Consider the following 27,325-nt stretch of genomic DNA (forward strand, 5'->3'; position numbering starts at 1 on the left):
GTCTTTTGATTGTGGCATTTAGCCCATTTACCTTCAGGTTAACTCTTGAAAGATAGGAATTTAGTGCCATTGTATTGCCTGTAAGGTGACTGTTACTGTATATTGTCTGTGTTCCTTTCTGGTCTATGTTGCTTTTAGGCTCTCTCTTTGCTTAGAGGACCCCTTTCAAGATTTCTTGTAGGGCTGGTTTCCTTTTGCGAATTCCTTTAGTTTTTGTTGGTCCTGGAAGCTTTTTGTTTCTCCTTCAATTTTCAATGACAGCCTGGCTGGATATAATATTCTTGGCTGCATATTTTTCTCATTTAGTGCTCTGAATATATCCTGCCAGTCCTTTCTGGCCAGCCAGGTCTCTGTGGATAAGTCTGTTGCCAATCTAATGTTTCTACCATTGTAGGTTACATATCTGTTCTCCTGAGCTGCTTTCAGGATTTTCTCTTTGTCTCTGAGACTTGTAAGTTTTACTCTTAGATGTCGGCGTGTTGACATACTTTTATTGATTTTGAGGGGGTTCTCTGTGCCTCCTGGATTTTGATGTCTGTTTCCTTTCCCAAATTAGGGAAGTTCTCTGCTATAATATCCTCCAATATACCTTGTGCCCCTCTTTCTCTTTCTTCTTCTTCTGGGATCCCAATTATTCTAATGTTGTTTCATGTTATGGTATCGCTTATCTCTCAAATTCTGCCCTCGTGATCCAGTAGTTTTTATCTCTCTTTTTCTCAGCTTCTTTATTTTCCATCATTTGGTCTTCTATATTACTGATTCTCTCTTCTGCCTCATATATCCTAACAGTTAGCACCCCCATTTTTGATTGCACCTCATTAATAGAGTTCTTGATTTCAACTTGGTTAGATTTTAGTTCTTTTATTTCTCCAGAAAGGTTTTCTCTAATAGGTTCCATGCTTTTTTCAAGCCCAGCTAGTATCTTTAAAGTGATGATTCTGAACTCTAGATCTGACATCATACTAATGTCCGTATTGTGTAGGTCCCTGGCAGTCGGTACTACCTCTTGTTCTTTTTTGAGGTGATTTTTTCCATCTTGTCATTTTGTGCAAAGGAGAACAGATGAATGAGAGAACAAAATGCTAACAGGGTAACAACGTCCCCTGTAAATATACTCTAAAGAATTCAGAAAAGATCTGAAACTGGGGGAAAAGAAAGGGAAAAAAAGAAAAAAGAAAAAGATAAAAACAAACAAAAACATAACAAAACAAAACAAAAAAACCCAGAATATGATCAAATATGATCGGGCTGGTGCATAGATCAGTTCCACACAGTAGATTTTGGGTGTATTTTGGTCTGTTAGAAGAAAGTGCCTCCCAAAATTTTAAAGAAAGAAAAACTTACATATGTACAAACATAAGGATTGATATGATGAAGGGATGGAATATGACTGTAAAGATGAAAAGTTTAAAAAAATTTTATAAAAGGAATTGATAAGAAGTTGTTTGAAAAGAGAAAAAAGAAGATTGAAAAAAAAAGAAAAGAAAAAAAATGGAGAGAATGTGATCAGGCAGGAGACTAGAACAAAGGCATACACTAGATATTTACGGTATATTTTGATCTGTTAGAAGAAACTATCTCAAAATTTTAAAGAGAGAACAACTTATATATATATGCCAAAAATAAGGGTAGCTACTATGAAGGGATGGAATATGACCTAAAAATGAAAAAAATGTTTTTTTAAAAAAGGGATTGATAAGATGTTGGATGAAAAAGGGAAAAAGAAAAAAAAAAGACAGTTAAAAAAATAACTTTGAAAGGTTAAAGAATCATGGTAAAAATCCATGGATTCTATGTGCAGTATTTCCCTAGCTCTGGAGTTCTGCCGTTCTCATTGATTGGTAAATTGGTCTTGGCTTTCTGTTCTTGCTGATCTTCTGGGGGAGGGGCCTATTGCTGTGGTTCCCAAATGTCTGTGCCGGAGGTCGAATTGCCCTGCCCTTGCTGTCTGGGCTAAGTAATCTGCTCGGGTTTGCTCTCGGGAGCTTTTGTTCCCTACAAACTTTCAGTACAGCTTTGGAGGATGAGAGTGAAAATGGCAGCCTCCCAATCTCTGCTCTGGAGGAGCTGAGAACTCAGGGCCCCACTCCTCAGTGAGCCCCCAGAAAAAGCAGTCAATCACTCCTGTCTCCCCGGTCTCTGGCAGCATTCCGTGCTCACCCGGCCTGTGACCGAGCATTTCTATCTCTGGCACCTGACCCCTTGTGGAGTCTCCAAACCCAGCAGATCACTGTGGTGCACTCCCCCACCGCTCCTCCCGGGGGAGGAAGTGGAGTCTCCCCGATTTGCTGCTTGTTGGGTCCCTGCTGGAGGAGCAGTGGCCGGACTGTGCCCTGGATCATAGTTTATGACAACCCCGAGCTGAGAGCCCATGCCTCAGCTTTGTCTCTGCAGCTGGCTTCCCCGCTCTGATAGCTGGGAGCTCTGCTGCACTCAGACATCCCCGGTCTTTCTGTGACCCCAAGGGTCCTGAGACCACACTGTCCCACGAGGGTTCTACCCCCCACTTAGCCTCTGGAGCGACGTCCCTCAGCAGAGCAGACTTCTAAAAGTTCCAATTTTGTGCTTTGTGGCTCTATCACTTGCCGGAAGTGACCGATGGAGGCCCCCTCCCCGGCCTTCTATCCTCATGAATATCGCCTGGAATTCACTTCTCTGCACATCCTACCTTCCAGAAAGTGGTCGCTTTTCTGTTCAGAGATTGTTGCTATTCTTTTCTTCAATCTCCTGTTGAGTTTGTAAGTGTTCAGAATGGTTTGATCCCTATCCAGCTGAATTCCTGAGACCAGATGAAATCCAGGTCTCCTACTCCTCCGCCATCTTGCTCTGCCGCCCCCCCGCCCCCATGTTTGATTTATTTTGATCTGAATTTTGTATAGGGTGTAAGATAGCAGTCCAGTTTCGTTCTTTTGCATAGGGCTATCCAGTTTTCCCAGTGCTATTTATTATAAAAACTATTCTTTTCCCATTGTATATTCTTGGCTTTTTTTTTTGTAAATTAATTGACCATTTGTGTGTAGGTTTATTTCTGGGCTCTCTGTTCTGTTCCATTTATCTTTATTTTTTTGACAATACCATATTGTTTTGATTAGTATAGTTTTGTAATATAGTTTGGAAGCAGGAAGTGTAATGCCCCCAGCTGCTGCTTCTTTCTCAAAATGGCTTTGGCTATTTGATCTTTTCTATTTCCATACAAGTTTTAGCATTGATTGTTGTATTGCTATGAAAAGCAAAACAAAGAGTCAACCCACAGAATGGGAGAAATATCTGCAAATGACATATCAGATAAAGGGTTAATATCCAAGATCTATAAAGAACTTATCAAACTCGACACCCAAAAAACAAATAATCCAGTAAAGAAATGGGCAGCAGACATGAACAGACATTTCTCCAAAGAAGACATACAAATGGCCAACAGACACATGAAAAAATGCTCCACATCACTTGGCATCAGGGAAATACAAATCAGAACTACAATGAGATACCACCTCACACCGGTTAGAATGGCTAAAATGAACAAGTCAGGAAACAATGGATGTTGGTGAGGATGCAGAGAAAGGGGAACCCTCTTCACTGCTGGTGGGAATGCAAGCTGGTGCAGCCACTCTGGAAAACAGTATGGAAGTTCCTCAAAAAGTTAAAAATAGAGCTACTCTACCACCCAGCAATTGCACCACCAGGTGTTTACCCTAAGATACAAAATGTAGTGATCTGCAGAGGCACCTGCACCCCATTGTTTATAGCAGCAATGTCCACAATAGGCAAAATATGGAAATAGCCCAGATGTCCACTGATGGATGAATGGATAAAGAAGATGTGGTATAATGGAATATTATGCAGCCATTGGAAAGGATGAATACCTACCATTTACATCGATGTGGATGGAACTGGAGGTTATTATGCTATGTGAAATAAGTCAGTCAGAGAAAGACAATTATCATATGGTTTCATTCATATGTGGAATATAAGAAATAGTACAGAGGATCATAGGGGAAGGGAGGGAAAACAGAATGGGAAGAAATCGGAAAGGGAGACAAACCCCGAGAGACTCTTGACTCTGGGAAACAAACTGAGGGTTGCTGAAGGGGAGTTGGGTGGGGGGATGTGGTAACTTGGTGATGGGCATTAAGGAGGGCATGTAATGTGATGAGCACTGGGTGTTATACGCAACTGATGAATCACTGAACTCTACATCTGAAACTAATGATGGCTAATTGAATTTAAATTTAAAAAAAATCATCGGGATTTTGACAGTGATTGCATTGACTCTGTAGATTGCCTGGGATATTGAATTTAAATTTAAAAAAGTCATCAGGATTTTGATAGTGATTGCGCTGACTCTGTAGATTGCTTGGGATAATACTGACATCCTAACAGTTTTAGGAATTCCAATCCATGAAGATGGAATATGTTTTCATTTATGTATGTCTTTTAAATTTTCTTTTAACTGTGTTTTGTTGTTTTCATTTTGTCTCACGTCCTTAGTTAAGTTTTTTCCTAAATATTTTATTCTTTTTTGATGTTGCTGTAAATGGAATTATTTTCCTAATTTACTTTTCAGGTTTCTCATTGTTAGTGTATAGAAATGCCACTGATATTTATGTATTGATTTTTTATTCTCAACTTTGATGAATTCATTTATCAATTTTAATAGTTTTTATGTGGAGTTTTTAGGAATTTTTATATATAAGATCAAATCATTGTTAAACAGAGATAATTTTACTTCTTTCTTTCCAATTTGATGCCTTTTTTTTCATTGCTTAATTGCTCTGGTCAGAACTTCCAGTACCGTGTTGAATAGAAGTGAAAGAGGGCATCTTTGCCTTGTTTCTGATCTTAACCTAAAGGTATCCTGTCATTGAGTTTGATATTAACTAGGACCATTGTGTTTTCATTTTCGTTTGTCTCCATCTATTTTTTTGATGCTTCAGTTTTTTTTTTAAGATTTTATTTGTTTATTTGAGGGAGAGAAAGAGAGAGTGCACACGAGTGTGGAGGAGGGGCAGAGCGAGAGGGAGAAGCAGGCTCCCCACTGAGCAACAAGCCTGATGTGGGGCTCGATCCCAGGACCTCAGGATCATGACCTGACCCAAAGGCAGATGCTTAACTGACTGAGCCACCCAGGTTCCCCTAATGCTTCAATTTTTATTTAAGTTCTAGTTAGTTAGCATATAGTGTAATGCTGGTTTTAGAAATAGAATTTAATGATTCATCATTTACATAAAACACCCAGTGCTCATCACAACTGCCCTCCTTAATACCCATCACCCATTTAGCCCATCCCTCACCAACCTCCCTTCCATAGGTTTTCTTTGCTGTGGAGAAGCTTTTTATCTTGATGAAGCCCCAATAGTTCATTTTTGCTCTTGCCTGTGGAGCATGTGTATTAAGAAGTTGCTGTGGCTGAGGTCAAAGAGGTTGCTGCCTGTGTTCTTTAGGATTTTGATCATTTCCTCTCTCACATTTAGGTTTTGCATTCATTTTGAAAAATTTTTTTGTGTATGATGTAAGAAAGTGGTCCAGTTTCATTCTTTTGCATATTGCTGTCCAATTTTCCCAACACCATTTGTTGAAGAGGCTGTCTTTTTTTCCAGTGGATATTCTTTCCTGCTTTGTCAAAGATTTATTGACCATATAGTTGTGGGTTCATTTCTGGGTTTTCTATTTTGTTTGATTGATCTATGGGTCTGTTTTTGTGCCAGTACCATACTGTCTTGATGACTACAACTTCGTAATATCGCTTGAAATCCATAATTATGCTGGCTCCAGTTTTACATTTCTTTTTCAACATTGCTTTGGGTATTTGGGGTCTTTTGTGGTTCCATACAAATTTTAGGATTGTTTGTTCTAGCTATGTGAAAAATGCTAATGCTATTTTGATAGAGACTGCCTCAAATGTGTAGATTTTTGTGATTGTATGGACATTTAACAATATTTATTCTTCCAATGAGCATGGAATATTTTTCCTTTTCTTTCTGTCCTCTTCAATTTCTTTTGTAAGTGTTCTATAGTTTTCAGAGTACAGATCTTTTACGTCTTTGGTTAGATTTGTTCCTAGGTATCTTATGGTTTTTGGTGCAGTTGTAAATGGGATCAATTCCTTGATTTCTCTTTCTGCTGCTTTATTATTGGTGTATAGAAATGCAACAGATTTCTGTATGTTGATTTTGTATCCTGTGACTTTGCTGAATTTGTGTATCAGTTCTAGCAATTTTTTGGTGGAGTCTTTCAGATTTTCTACATAGAGTATCATATCATCTGCAAATAGTGAAAGTTTGACTTCTTCCTTGTTGGTTTGGATGCCTTTTATTTCTTTTTGCTGTCTGATGGCATTCTTTTGCATATTGCTGTCCAAGAGGCTTGTCTCTATGTATTTTTTTTATTTCCTCTTTGATTTCTTCATAAACCCATTGGCTATTTAGTAGCATGTTGTTTAGCTTCCAAGTGTTTGTGTTTTTTTCCAGTTTTTTCTTGTGATTGATTTTTAGTTTCATACAGCTGTATTTGGAAAAGATGCATGATGTGATTTTAGTCTTCTTAAATTTATTGGGACTCATTTTGTGGTCTAACACATGATCTATTTTTCCATAAGTCTCTGAGTTACTTTCTAGCATCCTTTCATTTCATCATGCGGAACAGATCTAATGGTAACAAATTCCCTCAGCTTTTGTTTATCTGAGAATATTTTTAATTTCTCTCTCACTTTTGAAGGATGGTTTTTCTATTCTTATATATAAAAATTATATACTCTCTATTCTATTCTTCTGGGGCTATATTAAAGGACTTCCACATTGTTCTTGATGATCTCTCATGAGTCACTTAGGCTCTTTTTGCTTTCATTCATACTTTTTTTCTTTTTTGCTCTTCTGACTTGTTTTCTTCAAGTTCACTGATTCTTTCTTCTGTTTAAGTTTTTTTTTAAATAGTTTCTGTCTCTTTCTTGATATTCTTATTTCATTCATGCATTGTTTTGCTGATTTTATTTAGTTGGCTTTCTGTGTTCTTTTTTTTTTTTTAGCTCATTGATCATATTTAAGATGGTTATTTTGAATTCTTTGTCCAGTAATTCATAGATATCTGTTTATTTAGAACTTATTTCTGGAGATTTATTGTGTTTCTTTGATTGGCCATGTTTCTCTATTTCTTTTTATGTGTTGTGATCTCATGTTGAGATTTAGGCATTTGAAAAAAACTGTCACTTCTCCCAGTCTTTATAGATTTGCTTTGTACAAGGGAAGGCCTCTATCAATGAGTCTAGCTAAAAACTCTGGGGCACTCTCATGCCTTTTCTGGGAATATGACTTCTCTGGTCTTGTTTGTATGCTTTCCCAGTTAAAGTTTTTTATTATTATTTTTTATTAAGAACTTGTAATCTCTTGCTCACCTTGGTATCTTTAATGCTATAGCTTCTCTGGTGCTGTGGTAATCTGTGATATTTACCTTGTTCTCAGTGTCCTTCAATCTGGCATTCAAAGTATACTGCCTTTTTCATTAGCGCTCTGAGTCTGAGGAAATAGAAACCATTTACTTTCTAATTTCCTATTTTATTGTGGTGTTTTTAATCTTAGGGTGAGTTTTTATTTCTCCAACACTGGATTTAAGTTTGAATTGGTGTGAAATGTGTTTATTTTTATTTTATTTATTAATTATTATATTATTATTTTTTAAAGTGGGCTCCATGCTGGGCTGAGATTAAGAGTTGGATGCTTAATTGACTGAGCCACCCAGGGTGGCCTGAAATGTATTTATTTTAAAAATTATGTTTCTATTGGTAGTTTACTAATAGACAGGAGCCAGGTAGCATGATTCATTCACACCAAATTGTCTCTTAACATTGCTAAGAATATGTGTTCTTTTTAATGTTTTATATAGAATTATAATACTGATTTTTTGAGCTATTTTACTTCTTTCTTCTCTATACATGTAGTTTGATTTTCTTTAATATTTTCTTGATTAAAACCTAATATTCCTTCACAGGAGTTAAAGGTTATTGCTCACATGTGCTAAAACAGAATGTGCGGGGTGCCTGTGTGGCTCCACTGGTTAAGCGTCCAGCTCCTGATTTTGGCTCAGGTCATGATCTCGGGGTTGTGAGATCAAGCCCCATGTTGGGCTTCATGCTGGGTGTAGAGCTTGCTAAAGATTCTTTCTCTCCCTGTGACCCTCCCTCATACTCTCTCTCCCTCAAACAAAACATAACAAAACAAAACAACACAGAATATGCACTCTGTATTGGTAGATTCTATGTACCAGAAGGATTACAAAGCCTAAATGCATTATTGTAATTTTCTGCTGAAATGGAAATAATGTTGACTAGATCTAGAATATATTATGCTAATCACTAGTTTTGAAAGACTGAAGGGGAGAGGCCAAGTTAAGTCCAGTTTGAGTTGGTCTTTTGGGGCTAGGGCTAAGTAACCAAAATATACAGGTTGGTTATGCTTGCCAAGATTATATAGGTGGTTTGGAGGAAAGTAAGAGATAGCAGCTTGAGTGCAAGGTCAAAAGTCCAAGATCTATGGGCTGAACACAAGACCCCTTCTCCTGACTTGTCTATGTGAGGCAGCAGGGCAGGGCATGGATTTTGGTGTCTTGGAGGAGTGGTGCTTTGGGAGGGGAGAACTGAACACAGCCACAGAAGGCACTGCATTCAGATAAGGGCCTGCAGAAATTTTACCCAATTTCAGGGGGAACCTTAGAGATATAAAGGTATAAAGGACAGATTTCAGACTGGACACATGTGGTGGATGTCAAGTGGGAGGCTATTGTCGGCTTAGGGCTCTGTCTAATTCAGAGCATGTAGACATTGGGAATGCTTTAGCTATTCAGTAGACTGTTGTTAAGCTTCACTTGGTCAAGGTGGGGAATGGCTGACAGTTTGATGCCAGTCTGGTTGGTTTTGGTTTGGGGTCTGAGTTGAGCAGCCTTTAGTTAGCAGTGATCATAATGACCCTGTGATTAGACAGTGGCAGGAACAGGAAGGAAGAGGCTCTATTTTTAGCAGTTAAAAATGCAGATTTGGAAACCACTGGAGCTATGTTTGAAACTAAATGCCAATATTTCTTATTTGAGTAACTTAACTAATATCTCTGAACTTTAGTTTTAGTTTTCTCATTGAGATAATAATGCCATATTCAAAGGATTGTAAAAATAAAATGTCTTATCCAATGGAACTTTCTCTGATGATAGAAATGTTTTTTAATGTCCAAGTGATAGCTACTAGACATGTGTGGCTACTGAGCACTTGAAATTTAACTAGTGAAAATGAGTAACTGAATTTTATTTAGTTTAAATTAATTTAAATAGCCACATGTGGCTAGTAACTAGTATACTGGACAGCAGCTATAAATGATAGCTGTTATAGGGACTACTTAAAATATAAAAAGTTAGCTTTTTAGAATTTCCTTGACTGATATGTTCTTTCAGTTACTAATTTTTGTGCTTGTCATATTTTGTTTGATGTGCAGTGAAATATATACAATATTTCTATCTTGGAGAAAAAAACAAACATTTTAATAAGCATAAAAGAGACAATATATACATGCAAGATATATAATATACTTTAATCTTAATCACAAAATAATTATACCAAGTGTATAGGATTTCAGAAAAGCAAATGCTTGTGTTGTAATGAGCACTGGATGTTATAAGCAACTAATGAATTGTTGAACACTACATCAAAAACTAATGATGATTTAAAAAAAAAAAGAAAAGCAAATGCTCTCTTCAGCTTTCAGTATTTGCAGGAGGAATGAACCACTCGTGCTGGTCATTGAAGCATATTATATGTTTTGGATAGGTAGAAAGAAAGGAAAGGATATTTCAGATGGAGACATGGTGAAAATAAAACTAGTAGGATAGGAACCTGCAAGGTGTGATCAGGTCTCAGTGAGTAGTCTTATTTGCTGAAGCGTGGAGGTGGTCTAGAAGGTGAAATTAAGCTAGGAAAGTGGTTTAGAAAATGAGCTCCACCATATCATACCATTATAGCTGCCTTTGAATTGATAGCTAAAAAGCATGGGATTTATCTTTCAGGCAGTAAAAATTCAGAATCACTGAAGTTATTTAGAGCTAAAGAGAAATATAATCAAAATCTTGTTTTAGGAAAGTAACCCTGGTAGATGTACAAGAAACAGAGAAATGAGTTAGGAAGCTTATACTAGTATGGACAAGAGGTAAAAGTTTTCTGAACTAGAAGGGTGACTATACAAATGAGACTCTGTACAGGTAAAACTGACAGATATTGCTGTGGATGCACTGGAAGGAGGTGAGTCGAGATATGACTCCAAGACTCAATCATAGCATTGGCTAGAGAGAGAGAGAGAGACTTAAGTATATAGGATGTGGTAAGAGATAGGGATAGATGTATTATAGTAAGAACACTGAGGTGAATTGGAAAGTTTCATGGGGAAACAGAGTCACTTGATGGTTACTTGGCTACCAAGAAATTTCTGGGAGAAAATCACTATCTATATATTTTAGTGATGCATTGGAAAGTTAGCCTGAACCAACACTCACTCTGAAAACTTTAGTGTTTTTTTATATAAGGAATGAAGCATTTAAAATATGTCAACAAACACATGATCTGTAGAAAACTTAAATATAGTGATAATCAACAATGATGCCATCCATGATTGTAACAGTAATTATTGAACTTCCTTCCTTCCACTTTGCCATCCTGCTCTCACTCTCCACCTTGCCCCCAAACTCTGCTAGCTTTATCCCTACTTTTTTAAGAGTGAACAAAAGCAAACACAATAATCAACTAGTCTGAGAACCTGAATCCAATATCATGTGGTCTGGGTAATAAAGTTTTATTGATTATTACCAATAAATTAGGTAACAAACTAAAAAATTTTGGTTCTTTTCTTTTTTATGAGAATTGGAAGTGGAAAGTTATATTGGTATCAGCCATTTTCTTCTCATAGTCTTCATTAAATCTCTCATTCTGAGCAACAGTAAAGTGATTCTTCCAGTCTCCAACTGTCCCTGAAACAGTCATGTGGGAGAGAGTCAGTTTGCATTTCTCTACTCTCCTGTTTTTGTGTGAATATTTCAGGGGGGCAATATTGGACAAAATATTCCTCTTGCTAACCTGTCAATTTCATTCTGAAGGGAAGAAGAATTTCTTACCTGATTTGTGGAACAAGGAGAGCCCATTACCTACTGAGTCACATTAATGGGGGAAATGAAACTACCACAATTAAAACAGCAGGCCTGTGGGGATTTCTTTTTCTCCTGCCCTCTTTGCACATCGAAGTGTGGTAGGTGCTTATGCCTGTAGTTTCCATCTATAGGCCCACTGAGAAGGGCTTGTATGTGGGAGAATTCAAGGTATAGTTTTGAGGAAGAAAACCAAAAAAGAAGATCCCCCAAATTTTCCAATTGCAATCCCTGTTACCTTTCTGCAGATTGTTTTTTTCCCATAGTGCTTACCATCATCTATTATCCTGGGTATTCTTGTTTATTTTGTTTGTGGCTAGAATATAATGTTCATGAGGGAAGAAATTTCTGTGTCTTGTTCACTGCTCTGAACATTATCTAGAACAGTGCCTGACACATAGTAGCCACTCAGTATTTTTGAATGGATAAATCTAACTGATAGCATAGAGCCCTTATAAACCCATTATAAAATGGATTCTTTACCCCATCTGACTTAATTCTGTGTTTTCACCTTGTCAGCCAGATCTCTGGAGAGAAAGGGAGGATAAGGAATTGGATGTAGACACCACACCTCACTCTCTAATTGTTTTCATTTCATTCCTGGTTTCCTACTTCTTTTCGCAGAATCATTTGTTATAGATCTTATTTTTCTTAGCCACAGAAAACTCCCTCAAAGCTGTGAAAGATTGGGCAAAAGAAAGTATAAAAACCTTTTCTCATGAATGGAGAAACAGTGTGGTTCATGATTTTAGTAGAAATCGACGAATAGTTTGCCATTGGGTTCTGCTTCATAACATCAAATGAGGTGTGATGGACAATTTTATCTAGGATTTCATCATGTAGGTTTTTCCCAATAAATTCTGCCACCTTCTGAATTTCATGCTTTGGATTCTATAATGAGAGTAAAGTGAAGATTTGATATCAGATAATTGGTTTAAAAAGAATATTGAAATGAATTAATAATAGTAATTAGTAACATGTCATGAGTTAAAATAAAAAAAAAAAACTTAGGGGCACCTGGGTGGCTCAGTCAGTTAAGCATCCAACTCTTGATTTTGGCTCAGGTCATGATCTCAGGGTTGTGAGATTGAGCCCCGTGTTGGGCTCCATGCTTAGTGTGGAGTCTGCTTGAGATTTTCTCCTTCTCCCTCTGCCCATCCCCCTGCTCTCATGCACTCTCTCTCTCTCAAATAAATAAATAAATAAATAAATAAATAAAATCTTTAAAAAAATCTCTCACAAATACTCAAACTATCCAGAAATGATTCATTTTAATATGATGGCCCATATTGTTCTCTTTTTTATTAACTGGAACTACTAAGCTTTTCTTGCTCTAACATGGAAGCAAAAACTGAGTGTTATTAGAGAAACATTCACTATACAATGACATACAGTGCATGGAGAATGCTTCGCTAAGAGCTATGCCCAAGTGTCCCATGCAAGTCAGTTATGGGAGGAGTCTTGGTCAGCCAAATGTGTATCAGAGAGAGTCCATAGACTGATGATAAGAACAAAGACATTGCAGAAGCATAGGGGCAGACAATTTAACAAGGGTGTCTCCTATTTATGACATTGATAGAAATGTCCCAGACCATCTGAGTGGTGGCAGTCAATGGTAGCAAGAAAATGAGAGATGACTATTTTGCACCCATGAGGTACTCAAGAGGCACCCATGGCTAGTAAGTCTACTCCCCAGCATGTTCAGGTGTTTATGTATCCCTGAGAGGAGCTCATTTCCAATGTCTCCTCATTAGAGGGACACACAACCCTGAGGAGCTGTGGCTATGGGAAGTCCCTACCTTTAAAAGGAGTGGTAGGGGAAGGAAAGTGGAAAGGTTTAGCCTGACAACTGTGTCTTCTGCTTAAAAGCTTCTATGTCAAAAGTAGTACTTAATTTAATTGGCCTCACATAGACTAGGAATCAGCAAGAGTGGTGAGAATACTGAGCTTTGTGTGACTATTCAGGGGACATTCCAGAACATGACCACAGAAATATTTAAAAGGGCTCTAGGGACTCTGAGGTTAGACTACCTGCTCAATAAAGTTTCTTCATGGCATTCATAATACATTAGGATGTACCTTGTTAAAAGGGCATCATTCCTGGTGATATATCTTTCTTTGACACTGCTATGATACATATGGTAGACAAGCATCACCTACATGGAGTTTTCCTATTCTGAGTTTAATAGCACCCTTCCTTCTGTGGCTTCCTCAGTTTCTCATATCTACTCATGAAAGGGAAACTCCCCCCTTATAGCATACAACTCCCTGCCACAATATTTAACTATCTAAATCTAGAATTCTGTGAGTAGATAACTCTTTGCGCTAAAATAGGAATATGTCCAACTTTTTCTGTTTGAAAAAACTATAGAGTGGCATCTAAGCAACAACAACTAAACTCATAGATACAGAGAAGAGATTGATGTTGCCAGAAGTGGGGAGTGGGGGGTGGCAGTTGGGGTGGGCAAAATGGGTGAAGAGGGTCAAAGGATACAAACTTCCAGTTATAAAGTAAGTAAATCCTGGGGATGTAATGTACAGCATGGTGACTATGGTTAATAATACCGTGTTGTATATTTGACAGGTGCTAAGAAAATAGATCTTAAAAATTCTCATCACAAGAAAAAAAATTCTGTAACTATGTGTGGTGATAGATGTTAACTGGACTTGTTGTGGTGCTCATGTCACAATATATACAAATATTAAATCATGTTGTACACCTGTAACTAATACAATGTTAAATGTCTATTATATCTCAACTAAAAAAATAGAAAAATTATGCTGTTTCACTCTTTTGATGTCTGTAGAAACAACTAGATGAGGCCCAGCAGTGACTGAACTTCAGAGTTGTGCATCTAAACTAATGTGCCCATAAATACCCTAGGCATCTTATAAAGTGCACATTCTGACTTAGCAGGCCTGATGCGGTCTCTGAGAGCCCCATGCAGCTAATCTGTGAACCACCTTTTGAGTACCAAGGCTTTCAATGATAAATTGAAGAACAAAGACTGTAATTTTCATGGATCCCTGTATTTAGTTAAGTCATAGATAGTATTTAGCATATTATCATTTTTAACATAATGATGGTATATCATTATATATACTATATAGTATAATGATAATATATATTATATAGTAACTCCCATGAACATCATCTTATTTAGTCCTCATATTAGATCTTGGAAGAGTATATATTACTACCTAGTTTTTGCATTTAGGGAAATTAAGTAAGTTTCTAAGATGTTAAGTGTCCTCACCAAGAATAATTGCCAGTAGGTAGTAAAGCCAGAACTTGAATTCATCTAAATCATTAGTATTTTCCATTACACCCTAACTTCTTAAACCATTTCTTGAAATTATGACATTTCTCAAGTACTAATGAAAAAACCCAAAATGTACTAGAAAATGTTTTCCTTTCTAAACAGAATTTTAAAATAGACATGAAAGGGGAAAAAAGGTATCACTCATATTTTGCCTATCTGGAAAAGGTGTACCATATGGGATATACTCTGGGGAGCACCAGGAAATTAGAGATGAAACTATGTGATACGTAAACTCATGATATGCCATGTATGCTTTGATGCATGGAGGAGTAGCTAATGAAATGCAGCATTTTCTATTCCCTGTTTCAATCTGTGAGTCCCCAGTGGGGTCCATATATTATTACCTAAATGTCTTATGGTCCAATGGGAACACATTAGATAGCATTGCCCCTCACCTTCTTCACGTCCTCATAGAAGAGGTAGAGAATGCGGTGTTGGTCTTTGGCTTTCCACCATCCTTTCACATGGTCATGCCAAGAACCCCAGCACACTGCAAGGAGGGATGAAAAACAGGGTAATGAATAACAGAAGCCCAACAAATATTCCACTGAAAGGAGAGTTTCTAAAGAGAGGGAGAGTATCACACTGATGATTTCTTCACAGTAAAACAGGCAGAACCCTGGCTGTTCTAAGGAAATGATTCTTTCCTTTTAGAGTGTTTGAGGATTTTGAGAAAGGAAGGAAGAAAAGCTGAATTCTCTTACCTTTCCCAGCCAGAAAATTCTCAAAATACTCTTCCCAGGTTCCTGGAGCAGGAAGAGCTTTATTCATTCTTTGGAAATGGTAATAAGATACCATATTGTCCTTTGGATTTCTTGCTACATAGATTATCTAGGAATGGCAGGAGGAGGGAAAGAAGCAAAAATAGGATTAGACTTATATGTAGTTATTATCCATACAAATTATGTTCAAGTGGATACATTCCATACAGATGAGATTTTCTGATGCTGTATTCTTGTGATCTTGGTTTTTGTGGGACTTGAAAAGGATTCAAATCAATTTGCATATTGATTATTGTGAAGAGATAGACTCTCTGTTCTTTAACAAGCGAAGTTTTTTTTTTTTAAGATTTTTTATTTATTTGTTTCTGAGAAAGAGAGAGAGAGGTGAGGGACAGAGGGAGAGGGAGAGAATCTCAAGCAGACCACACTCTGAGCATGGAGCCCTATGTGGGGCTTGATCTTAAGACCCTGAGATCATGACCTGAGCTGAAACCGAGAGTCAGATGCTTAACCAACTGAGCCACCCAGGTGCTCCAAAAAGTAAACTGTTTTAAGAGGAAATTGAAGACCACTCTAGGGTTGTTCTAAGGAGTAAACTGTGAATTCCTTTTAGTTTTTACCTTACAGTTTTTTTCTATGAAGGATGGTGGCAGCAAGTGGATGGGAAGATGTGTTTTCAGAGTCCGTGGTGAGGGCATTTCATTAGCTTGGTCCAAACCTGTAAAATTGATTTTTGATCACTTCCCACTATTTCTATTTGCTTCAAAATCTTGCTGCTTCCATTATTACTGTTTTAGGAACAATTGAACAATTCAAGTCATCTGTGAGAGCACTATAACTGTAAATTTGATCAGAGAGAATATTTCTAGCCTATAAATGATTTTTTTTTTTAGCTGGAACAGTTTTTAACCATAACAAACAAGAAAATAGATAAATAAGAACCTAAAAAATTCAAACTCTTCCACCATGAAATTATTTTACTTGGACTCATCCTTGTGGAATAAAATTAATTTCTAACGGAGAATAAAAACTTAACTTACTTTTGTATAAGCAGTAACTCCATTAGAAAATGTCTGGAGTACAACAATGGCCAGACATACTTAAAAAAATGCAAAGTCACAGAATTCCTTAGTAATTGCTTGAATGCCTAGAATTTAATTTTTTTCTAGTTTTTCAAAGTACTTATATTAATTCTTATGTCTTTTCTATTAGTTTTTTTCAGCTTTAATGCCTAGAATTTTTAAAAAAGATTTTATTTATTCATCTGAGACACAGAGATAGAGAGAGAGCACGAGCATGGGGAGAGGCAAAGGGAGAGGGAGAAGCAAGCTCCCCGCTGAGTCAGGAGCCTGATGTGGGGCTCCATCCCAGGACCCTGGGATCATGACCTGAGCCGAAGGCAGGCGTTTAACCATCTAGCCACCCAGGCGCCCCGAATGCCTAGAATTTTGAGAGGGCTATGTGATAGCAAAAATCCTAAGTGTATATTTCGGACCTTAGTCAAGTGTGGCTATTTGATACTTACCAGATGCTATGGATGGGATTATCCATTCGATGAAAGGAATTCGTACATGAGTAGGTGCTCGTTGACTTTTGTCAATATCACCTTCATTTTGTATTAAGTCCACTATTTCCTGAGTCCATGTTGTTCCTTATTCCACATGTAAGATGATGATGCATAGACATTTAGTATATTACATTTCTTAAAATATGATTATACTTATTAGAACATCTCTCTGAATTTTAAAGCTAGGTTTATAGTGGAATTCAGAAAACATTTTTTATTTATGTCTTGTGTTATCATAATGTGAATTTTTTATACAAAGGCTGCAATTTGGAGTGGATATTATATTGATAAATATGCAGTTTATTTTTTTGCCTGTCACAACCATTAATTTGGATTTCCTATTGATGTAGCTGCATTGTTCTAAGAATGAAAGGTCTTTCTCACCTGATTATAATCTCCTGGAGAGTAATCACTATGTGATTACTGTTTCCCAAGTACATAGTGTGCGGTTGCCACATAGGAGGTATTTAATATGTGTTGGCTGAATGAACAAATGAATGATTATTACCTGGGCTTGATATTGATCATTAGTACTTAGTATCCATTTTCAATTGTTTCTCAATTTTCCCCTTATCTCAGGGACTGAAAGGCTAAAAAGTATATTCCCTAGACTTCTTTACCACTAAGCTTTTGAATACTATTTAGATTCTGCTGATGAAACGCATTGGAAGGTGGAAGAGAGGTAGAGGTCATTCTTCCCGAGGTGGTAACACTGATGGTAGCTCCCAACAGATAGAAATTTTGCACAGGCCATACACATTTTGCTGCCTAGTGCCTTGAACTCAAGAAGCCACTGGAAGAATGGCTTCTGTCTCCCAGCCTCAGTCAGTTTCTGTGTGCTGCCTGATTCAGACTAATATAGTTCCTACCAAATGAATCTTCAGACTTTGATGAGGAACTGTTGTACCAGATATTTTGACAAATCCATGTCGGGAAGATGTTTGACAATTTTAGGATGGTTCTCTGAATCCTGGATATGGGCTGATCTTCCTATATTCTCTAACACCAGCTCTCATTACAGATGCCTTTTCTCATACTGTCAATTCAGTGCTTTTAGTCCTATAGGAAGGGCATAAGTCAGGGAACAATGAAAATATTACATTTTATATCCTAGATGAGTTAGGTCTCTAATAATTTCTGGCACCAACTCTTTCATTACAGGATAAAGGACCAATATTTCTTTAGCTATCTAATCAAAGAGAGAGCTCTTTGTACTGATTTTATGTGTTCACTCTGAATTTACAGCCATTTAATGCCAGCTAACATTAGGGCAGGTTCACGTGTTGCTAGAGGTTTGGGGATGAATGGAATGACTTCTCAATTCATCCTCTAGAAATCAGTGATTTTATAATATATTTTTCTCTTGGCTCATTCCCAGAGTATTTATTATTCTTTTTAAAAATTTAGGTGTAAACCACATTTTTTGTCTATGCTTATTTCTTCTTCCCTCTAATAAATATAACTTTTATTAATGGGTAAGGTTTTAGTTATGATTAAATGTTACATTAGCTGGCAAGCATTTTTTTTTTTTTGAGTGTGTTATTTGGGTCATTCAAGCCTTATTAACCCTAACCCTTAAAAACCTTAAATGAACCAAATCTTACTGCTCACATTTGGCAGGTGGAGAAAAGATTAATTTTAAACATCGTACTTAAATGATGTAAACATGTACTGAAATGATGATAAAGTAGAGCTGTGGACAAAATTAAGACTGTGAGATGTGATCCTCACCAGTGATTACTTTTACGTTCACATTAGGAAAGTTTAATCCTGAACAGGCTCTTGATGAGTAAGATTAGAAAATTAGGACCAATATGAAACTGATGGATAAATGAGAGTCTAAGACTCCCATCTGCTGGCAGTCTTTTATCAGGATCATTAGAGATAAAGACTCAAGAGGGGTTTGAACATACAATCTCAGAAATGCTTAGATTTAGAGTTTTTGGTGTGTGTGCACATGTGTGTGTTTTGATGTGAACATCTGTGTGTGTGTAAGAGGAGTTATTGACAGGGAGCTTGATTTTGCAAAAACCAAATGTATATGCAATCTGGGTGTGAATTGAATAGTGTATTTTTAGTATATATGTAGATATGCATAAATATCTGCAGAGAACTATTTCTCCCTGCTCATCCTGAAATTTTTATGATACAGTGGCTGAACTCAAGAAGTCTTACTTCTACAGCAACTTTTGTTAAACTGATTATTGAAACAAGGAAGTAGGTTCACAACATACCACAAGGGAAGATAGAAATCAAAAGAGTAGTTCTCAGACCCTGAACAAGGGCTTCTGGAGGCTGCTGAGGTGAAATCAGCAATGCAGGACCAAAGCTCCCGTAATTCTTCCCCAAGCCAGCCTTAGGATCCCCTTTTTAGCTTACACACACAAAGCAGTTTTTTACAGGATCTGCAATAAGGGCCTGCATTGGGAACAAACAAATCAAATCTAGCCCATTAGTTCTTGGCTATTTGAGTCACTCTCTCCTGGGGAAGTAAAAAAATATGTACATTATAGGAAGAATTAAATTCTTAAAATTTTGTGTATTATTTTAATATTTTTTTCTGTAGTTTCAGTTTCCACAAGTGATTTGACTTAGCCATATCACTCTGTCCAGTAAACAATTTTCCAACCCAGATCAGTCTTTATTTCATTATTAATATTTTCCCCACTCACCTTCCTAATTCTCTTCTTCACCTCCCCACTTCCCCTTCCACCTACCTGCTTTAGGATAGGTGGCAATAAGCAGATCATCAGACTTGGCTTGGAAGTTCCAGATCTGGTCCCACATGTCACAGGTAGGTGTGGGTTGCAGAATCCCCTTCACGTAGTCGACAGGTAGGCGCTCTGTTCCATCAAATTTAAAATCCTCCATTTTGTTTAAGGCCATTAGTGTCAGAAATCAGAGTACTGCTCCAGATAAAATGTTACTGCTCAATCAGCACAAAGCTGAATTCTATTTATTGTACAGACAATGCAAAACAGACTGCAAGTTCTTCCTGGACAGTCTGGGGATGGCCGGCAGTCAAGGCAGAAAGTAGATACAGGTCTGCCAGCCCAAGTTCCAGGAAGCTTGGAACTACGGTCTAGGCCTTTGTACACAGGCGTTTTCTTAATGAGCTCCAGCCCTCCTCCTATCCAGGCTATGACGTAATACCAGAGGCCCTCCCAAATCCTGGCTGCTGTATCATGTTCATGTTCAGTCCTGCTCGTCTGTGTCAGTTTAACAAGAGTTAGTGCCATGTTGTTTAGGTTTTTCATCTTTGTGTTCATAAAATAATTTACAGATATTCACTAATTGTTTCTTCTGTGAATTTTAAGCTAATTAAAAAGTTACAGAGAATTTGCTCATGGAATTAGATAGCAATATAGAATAACTTCCTTGAAAGGCTGAAGGGAAATTTCTGTGGGCTCTTGGCAAGAAGGTCCTAGATTTGAATCTCCTAGCACAAATATCTGGAAGGGTCAGTGTTGTTATTTTTAAGAGTAAAATAAAATACACTCTATTAGAGAAGGTTCTCTTCCTTTTGTAGGCTGTACAGTGTCAGTATCAAAACAGGCATGTCTCATTTAAAGCAAAAGAGACACAGACAACTCCTTGCTTTTTCCTTGGAACCATTTCTGGTTCCCTCTTGAATTTTCTTCTCCTGTTTCAACCATTACCTCTTCTCTGCTGGCCACCTCTAAAACAAGGCCAGATTCCTTTTAGGTTTGTTTTTTTTTTTTTAAGATTTATTTTAGACAGAGAGAGAGAAAAAGAAAGTGAACACGTGTACATGAGTTGGGGGAGGGGCAGGTGGAGAGAATCTCAAGCAGACTCTCTGCTGAGTGCAGAGCCCTATGCCAGGCGTGATCTCAGAACCTTGAGACCATAACCTGAGCCGAAATCAAAAGTTGGATGCTTAACTGACTGAGCCATCCACGTGCTCCTCCTTTTAGTTTTTAACTGCTAAATATTACAGGTCACCCACCTAGTTTTCTTGTCTCTTACTGTGATATAAGGAATATATAGGACTTTGTCTCTGGTTCCTTGCACAGAGTTTCAAAAACTCTTGGAAGTTCCTGAGTGATTATTCATGAGTCCCTTTAGACTATTCCTGTTTATGCTAATGAGGTAGCTCCTGATGGCCCCCTAGATAATTTCAGAGGACAGACTGGCCACACCAGAAAGATCAGACAGGTGATTAGAGGGTTAGAATTTTCAGTCCCATCTCCAACCTCCAGTGAAAAGAGAGGGGCTAGAGACCGAGTCCAAGCATGCCGCCAATGACATGGTAAGACCTCAATAAAACTGCTCACTGAAGCTCAGTGGAGCTTCCTAGTTGGTGAACACATTTATGTGCTTAGAAGGTGGTATACTCAGATTCCATGGGGAGAAGGCATGGCAGCTCTGTGTTCCCTCTCTATCAAGAACTTGCCCTGGGCACCTCTTCCATTTGGCTGTTCCTGATCTGTATCTTTTAGGATAAAACTCTTAATTGTAGGGATAGTGCTTTCAGCGAGTTCTGTAAGTCATTCATTCTAGTGATTTGTTGAACCTAAGGGGTCATGGGAAGCTCCAAATTTATAGCTGGTTTCTCAGAAGTGCAGATGGTCCCCAAGACTTGTGGAGACATCTGAAGTGGCATCTGAAGTGGGGGCAGTTTTGTGAATAACTTTGCCTTTAACTTGGGGTCTGCACTAACTCTAGGTAGTTAGTGTCAAAACTGAATTGAATTGCAGAACACCCAATCAATGTCAGAGAATTATTGTTGGATTATCTTTCTTGCCCTAGGCTTTTTTAGAATCCATTCTGTTTCAAGCAATCAGGAATTTCACTTTTGCTTAAAGCCCTTTCCACCCAAACCTTTACAGCATCCCATGAGGGCTTTCACCTCCTACGGGACTGCAGCCAGAAGGGCCTTTGTTTCCATCCTGGCAGGCACCCAGCTCCCTCCTGCATTGATGCTGCCTTTCTTCTGTGGGTACTGTCCTGGCTATTGCTGGTTTGGTTCTTGTTTTTTTTTGTTTGTTTGTTTGCTTCCTCCAAGTCTTTTTTAATGTCTTTCTTAAATGTACCCTTTCTGGAGAGGCTTTCTTTGAATTTCAGTGTCATCTGAACTGGTCCTTCCTATTTGCTTGCTTGTAGCACCTCCTTTCCTTTAGAACAGCCATCAGAATTTAGTCTTGCTTGTTTACTTGTTAACATTTTCTGCCTCCTATCCTATACTCTTAGACGTGTAAAACAGGGCCTGGGCTCTGTCTTGTCTTCTCACTCCATGCCAGCTCTATGCCTAGTGCCTAACATGCCACTATTTCTTGAGATAAAGAATGAGTAAACCTAAGTAGAAAATGGAAGAAGTGAGTTCTGTGAGCCATTATTATTGTGGGGATTAGGTGAGCCTTGTGGCTATCACTCGGTAGTCTGCAGACAGAAGTCAGAAGTCAGACTGCCTGTATTTGAATTCTGCACCAACTCCTAGTAGCTGTGAGTTACAGACTTGTCACACATTGGGCACCAAAGATGAAGTTATACCCTTTCCTCCTCTAATTCTTCACCAAACTACTACTACAGTAAACAACTACTACTTTTACCTCTTCTTCTTCTGACTCTGTTCCTATCTTTTTCTGGGTTTGAAAGGAGATTCCAACTCTCAGTGCACTCGTTGGATGTCCCAGTTGCAAACTTCAGTAACCTGTTCAGGCCACAAATGTGATCCATTGAAAAAATTATGACTGGGATTTCTAATCTGTTTTTCTTAGGAAAAGTCAGAGTACTGGTTACTCTCTTTAAATAGGTTCTTTTTTAGTGTTTTTACAAAAGGAATTTGTCTAAAATATATTTTGGTTCAGTAAGCTGTTTTAAAAGACAACCATTGGAAAGTGAGCTGAGTTTGTATTGAATAAAATTTAATTGGAATGCATTCACTCCTTGAATCAATATTTAGCTTAGGTTCATTAAAAATGCCTCATTTGTTATGCAAGTTTTCAACCTAAACCAGGAGGAAGGAACAATAAAGCCATAATCAATAAAACCTGAGCATCCAGACTGGGCTGGGATTGAGAAACATCTGTGGTTTACCCATAATTTGCTTCCATTCTACTTTATTCTATTTAGGTTGCTGAAACATCTGTGGTTTACCCATAACTTGTTTCCATTCTACCTTATTCTACTTAGAGTGCTCTTTTTTTTCTTTTTAAAGTAGGCTCCACACCCAACATGGAGCCTAGTGTGGGGCTTGAACTCACGATCCCGAGATCAAGGTCTGAGCTGAGATTAAGAGTTGGACACTTAACCAACTGAGCCACCCAGGCACCCCTCTATTTAGATTGCTTTAGTGGCTCTTTGTAATACTCTGTTCCAGAAATAAGTAGGGAAAAAAATGAAACTGAAATGAATTGTATTAATACTTGCTACTTTACTCAACTCCAGAGATTGGGGTTGGTTATGAACTCTAAGTGAAGTAAGGATGTAGGAAATCTTTAATCTCAGATAATTCCTTAAGAAACAAATATAAGAATCCTTTATATTTTCAGAAAAATAAGCTGTGTCAAAACACAGAACACCCAGTTGCATTTGAATTTCAGATAAATAATGAATGAGTTTTCAGTATAAGTATATCCCATGCAATATTTGGGACGTATTTAAACTTAAAATAATTATTTATTGTTTATCTGAAATACAAACATAACTGGGTGTTCTGTATTTTATTTGGTAACTCTAGGTAGTCAAGAAGATGTTAGCTAAATTTAACTTCAAAACAGAAAAACTGGAAGTTTAATGAGTGGGATTAGAAAGATGACTGAACTAGAAAGCCCTTCAGAATCCCACATAAGCTGAGTGACCTCCAGACTCTTTTCCACTGGTTTGTGGGTAAATGTGTACTGTTTGCACTTCCCAGTTAGTAGCATCTTTGCAGATTCCTTTTCTAGGCCTGGAGATTTACTCAGCTTGTTTTGTGGGGATGGCACTACTTCGTGGGTGACTATCGGTAAGGAAATGACACATAAAAATTTCAGTATGAAAAGCAGTGAATAAACAGAAATGGCAATCGAAATAGAATAAAGTAGAATGGAAGCAAATTATGGGGAAACCACAGATGTTCCAGTGTCTTAGATGAGACTTTTACGTATGCTTGGCCCTGATCGATCCTTATTAGTGTTGAGGGACCTAGGGGCAGGGAGAGATAGTGGGCACATGTGGGCACATTTGTTTCATGAGAAGCTTACTTCATTGTGCTACAGCATATCGCAATGCAGTGTATTCTCCAATATCCAGTTTACTCAAATGAAAAAAGAAAGAAAAGTATTTTGGTCCCCAAAAAGGAGTCCTTGAGCTCCCAGCACCAGTAAAGAAAGGCAAGAACAGCAGGGAAGCAGCCGTAGCTAACATGTTAGGAATTCTGATTGACTGGTAGGGTCCGAAAGCAGAAGGGGCACCCTTGTCTCTGAAACAGTTTGCGAGAACCACAAGGAGACCTCCTTCTCTGAACCGGGGAGTGCTTTTGCTTTGTCAGTGTTCCTAGGTCCTGAGGTTCTGTGAAGCAGCCATGGCCTGCCTCTGTTCCCAGCAAGTGGAGAGTGAGTAGGGGGTACTCTCCCTGCCTACCCCTCCTTTCTCATTTGAAAACAAGCACACAGGCTCTTTCTCTTTTCAAGCTTTAATGTTCATTGCTACAAGGAAACAGAAGGTTAAGAAAAGATAGCCAGTGCGGGATATATAGAATTTGTAATTTTACTGGTCTCTCTTTCCTGACTCCCTTCTGGACCAGGATTTAGCTGCTTTCAGAAATTAGAAGGTCAGAGGAGGGAGTTATCAGCATTAACATTGGGAAGAAAGGATGGAGACTGGGAGCAGGAGACTTTGGCCATTGATAAAGATATCCCCACAGATGAAGAGGGGAGGAGGAATTCCCATTTACTAAGGGCCTTCCATGTGTAAGATCTTGTGACTGCCTCAGTGGAAAAACATAGTCTCTGCTTTCAGAGAATTTGCAGTCTGATGCAGAGATAGATATGCAATAAAGCAATTAGAATATAGTATGATACTTACTTTAATGGAGTATGGACACAGTGTGGCTAGAGCATTGGAGAAGGAGCACTGAAGTCAGACTGGACTTGGGAGAGGTCTTCCGGAATAGATAAGACATTTAAACTGAGGCCTAAAGGATGAACTGAGGTTGCCACGTGACTGAGAGAGCAAGGTGGTCTAGGTAGAGGAGCTTGTATGTGCAAAGGCACAAAGAGGTAAGGTGTTTTCAGGGGGAAGTGGGCAGCATTGCTGGAGGGCAGGGGGAGTGCAAGGAGTGGTGGAAGAGGAGAAGGGCAAGTGTCAGTCTTGCAAGACCTTAGATGTTGGAAAGGAGCTTAAGTTAGATACTCTGTAGATAAAGGGGAATCTATTGAAAAGTTTTCAGGGTGGCAGCAAATGCCATATTTAATCTTTGCACTAATCCTTTGAGGTAGGAAGTTGTATCTCAAATTTAGGTAGCAACTCAAAGTAAAATAAGGACCTCAACTTCAGAGGGTAGTAAATGGTAAAGTGAGGACTCCATTCCATTTGTGTCCGACTGCAGAGTCCAGGCACTTTCCTTTTCACAGAGCTCTACAGTCTGGAGATGACAAATATGGGAGGAAGCGATTTTCAAGCATCTGTGCCTTTCTAAAAGCATATCTACTAACACACAGGTTAGTGTTGGGTCTGGCTGTCACTGCCTCTAGGAAGACAAGGAAGGTCATTCAGCCCTCTCTCTGGTCCATGATGTCAGCCTCCAAAGCTCTAGCATGGCAACTTACAGTTATAACAGTGAAGTCAACTTCACATTTTAGAAAGGTTTAAAATGAAAATCAGGGGCGCCTGGGTGGCTCAGTCATTAAGCGTCTGCCTTTGGCTCAGATCATGATCCCAGGGTCCTGGGATCAAGCCCCGCATTGGGCTCCCTGCTCGGCGGGAAGTCTGCTTCTCCCTCTCCCACTCCCCCTGCTTGTGTTCCCTCTCTCGCTGTGTCTCTCTTTGTCAAATAAATAAATAAAATCTTAAAAAAAAAAATGAAAATCACTATTTACATGTTAACTTCCAACTCTCTGGAGTGTTTGCTTAGAGTGAATGACTTATTTGAGGAAGGGCCTGTGTAACCTGTATGTTGGTTGGAGGCATTGTCTAGCAATAAAATGAAAGCCTTTGCAAAATGTGGCCACAAAAAGTCTTTAAAGGTTGGGATAGTTGGTTGAAGTCACACATGCTATATGATTATTACAGGTTGGAATCACCAATAGTAGCATCTTAATCCCTGGTAAGGTATTGTGAATATTTTGCCATTGATACAACCAGGCCATGTGAAGCAGGAGGAGTGTGCCAAAACTAAAGAACTCTGTGAAATTCACTCTTCCCTTGGGTTCCCAAAATTTGAAACTGTAGACTATTAGCAACAACTCTCTGGCTGTTGGTAATTGGTTCAGATCTCAAACCACAGGGAGCTTTATTGAATGAATATAAAATACTGAATGTGAATGCAAAACATATGGATCATCTTTACACTTGTGCCCTGGTCTAGGCAAGCCTTCTGTGCTCTTGCAAGGAAAGGAATGACAAAAAAGTTGCTAATATTACTCATGAAAATAACAATCTCATGCTGAAAATATGGTGTGCCTAGTTTTTATCAGAACTAAATAGTAGAATCAATGAAAATCTGTTCTATTTTTTATTTTTGCATGATTTACAAGTACTTCATTTATTATGACACAATTCTATCAATAGGCCTGAACATAATTAATTTGAAATATTTCAATACTTACTCAAATACCAAAGTAAGGATTTTATTCATTCCTATTCCTTCCTCTTCTCTCCTTTCTCCCCTTTTCTTCCTGTTCCCTCTCTTCTTTCAGTACTTCTTGTCTCTGAAATGGCTGATTCAGCTCTTGGGCCTTTGTACTGAATTGACTATGTTGGGATGTTTACCTGTCCTGATGTCTCCTGTTGCTGGTCTCACAGCAACGAGGTAAGGTAAAAATTAATAGGGTGTTTTTGGGGACTGTTCAATTCCCAGGTATATCTCATTATCTCCTCAGTCATGTCTTATTACTTGAAGAGAATATGTAGGGAATTGGGAGAGCAATAAATAATGGCTAAATAAGAGGTAATGTGGCAGAGACCTGGTAATAATATCTCACATTTGTGTACTGCTTTGCATCATCTCTGTGTTCCCACATAACCACATAAGGATATGCTAGCATGGGTCTTGGGGGGCAGGAGAACATGGCAAACTAAGGGGAATGCTAAATGGCGGATGTCCTCAATGGGGGACACAGGGAAGGAAAACTGTTCCTCTACCTCACCCCTTTCCACTGGTTATGATGAGACTAATGGATGTCAAATTCAGATTGCCTGTGACACCCAGTGCTCCATTCAGTAGGTGCCCTCTTTAATACCCATCACGAGGCTAACCCACCCCCCCATCCCCCTCCCCTCTAGAACCCTCAGTTTGTTTCTCAGAGTCCATAGTCAGTCATGGTTCATCTCCCCCTCCGATTTCCCCTCTTTCTTTTTTCCCTTCCTGCTATCTTCTTCTTCTTCTT

The 27,325-nt window shown here is 38.3% G+C and overlaps 2 protein-coding genes across 3 annotated transcripts in view; both read right to left on the reverse strand.

Annotated features, from left to right (window-relative positions):
- The window catches only part of GCC2 (GRIP and coiled-coil domain containing 2), a 287,662-nt gene that overhangs the window by 102,633 nt on the left and 157,704 nt on the right, over positions 1–27,325 (reverse strand). The window lies entirely within an intron of this gene.
- On the reverse strand, positions 9,539–19,887 carry SULT1C4 (sulfotransferase family 1C member 4). Of its 2 annotated transcripts, XM_006728934.3 has the most exons (7): positions 19,493–19,884; positions 16,734–16,859; positions 15,829–15,926; positions 15,191–15,317; positions 14,882–14,976; positions 11,874–12,054; positions 9,539–10,989 (listed from the first exon to the last, which is right to left on the reverse strand). In XM_006728934.3, the coding sequence occupies exons 1-7, from the start codon at positions 19,659–19,661 to the stop codon at positions 10,874–10,876; spliced, it is 912 nt and encodes a 303-aa protein (XP_006728997.1). In that variant the 5' UTR covers positions 19,662–19,884; the 3' UTR covers positions 9,539–10,873. The 2 variants fall into 2 exon arrangements, with proteins under 2 accessions (XP_006728997.1, XP_030878147.1); XM_031022287.2 differs by lacking the exon at positions 16,734–16,859 and having other exon boundaries at positions 19,493–19,887.

This window comes from Leptonychotes weddellii, chromosome 10 (genome assembly GCF_054177405.1).
Source record: "Leptonychotes weddellii isolate Sample4059 chromosome 10, ASM5417740v2, whole genome shotgun sequence".
Classification (NCBI taxonomy): Eukaryota; Metazoa; Chordata; class Mammalia; order Carnivora; family Phocidae; genus Leptonychotes; species Leptonychotes weddellii.

Excerpts from the sequence above, each read along its gene's own strand:
- SULT1C4 (XM_006728934.3), bottom strand. The coding sequence starts at position 19,661 with ATGGCCTTAAACAAAATGGAGGATTTTAAATTTGATGGAACAGAGCGC. Across the intron at positions 15,927-16,733 it reads AATCCCATCCATAGCATCTG|GTTTGGACCAAGCTAATGAA; the intron begins GTAAGTATCAAA and ends TCAATTTTACAG. Across the intron at positions 10,990-11,873 it reads TTCTCCATTCATGAGAAAAG|GGACAGTTGGAGACTGGAAG; the intron begins GTTTTTATACTT and ends TGACTGTTTCAG.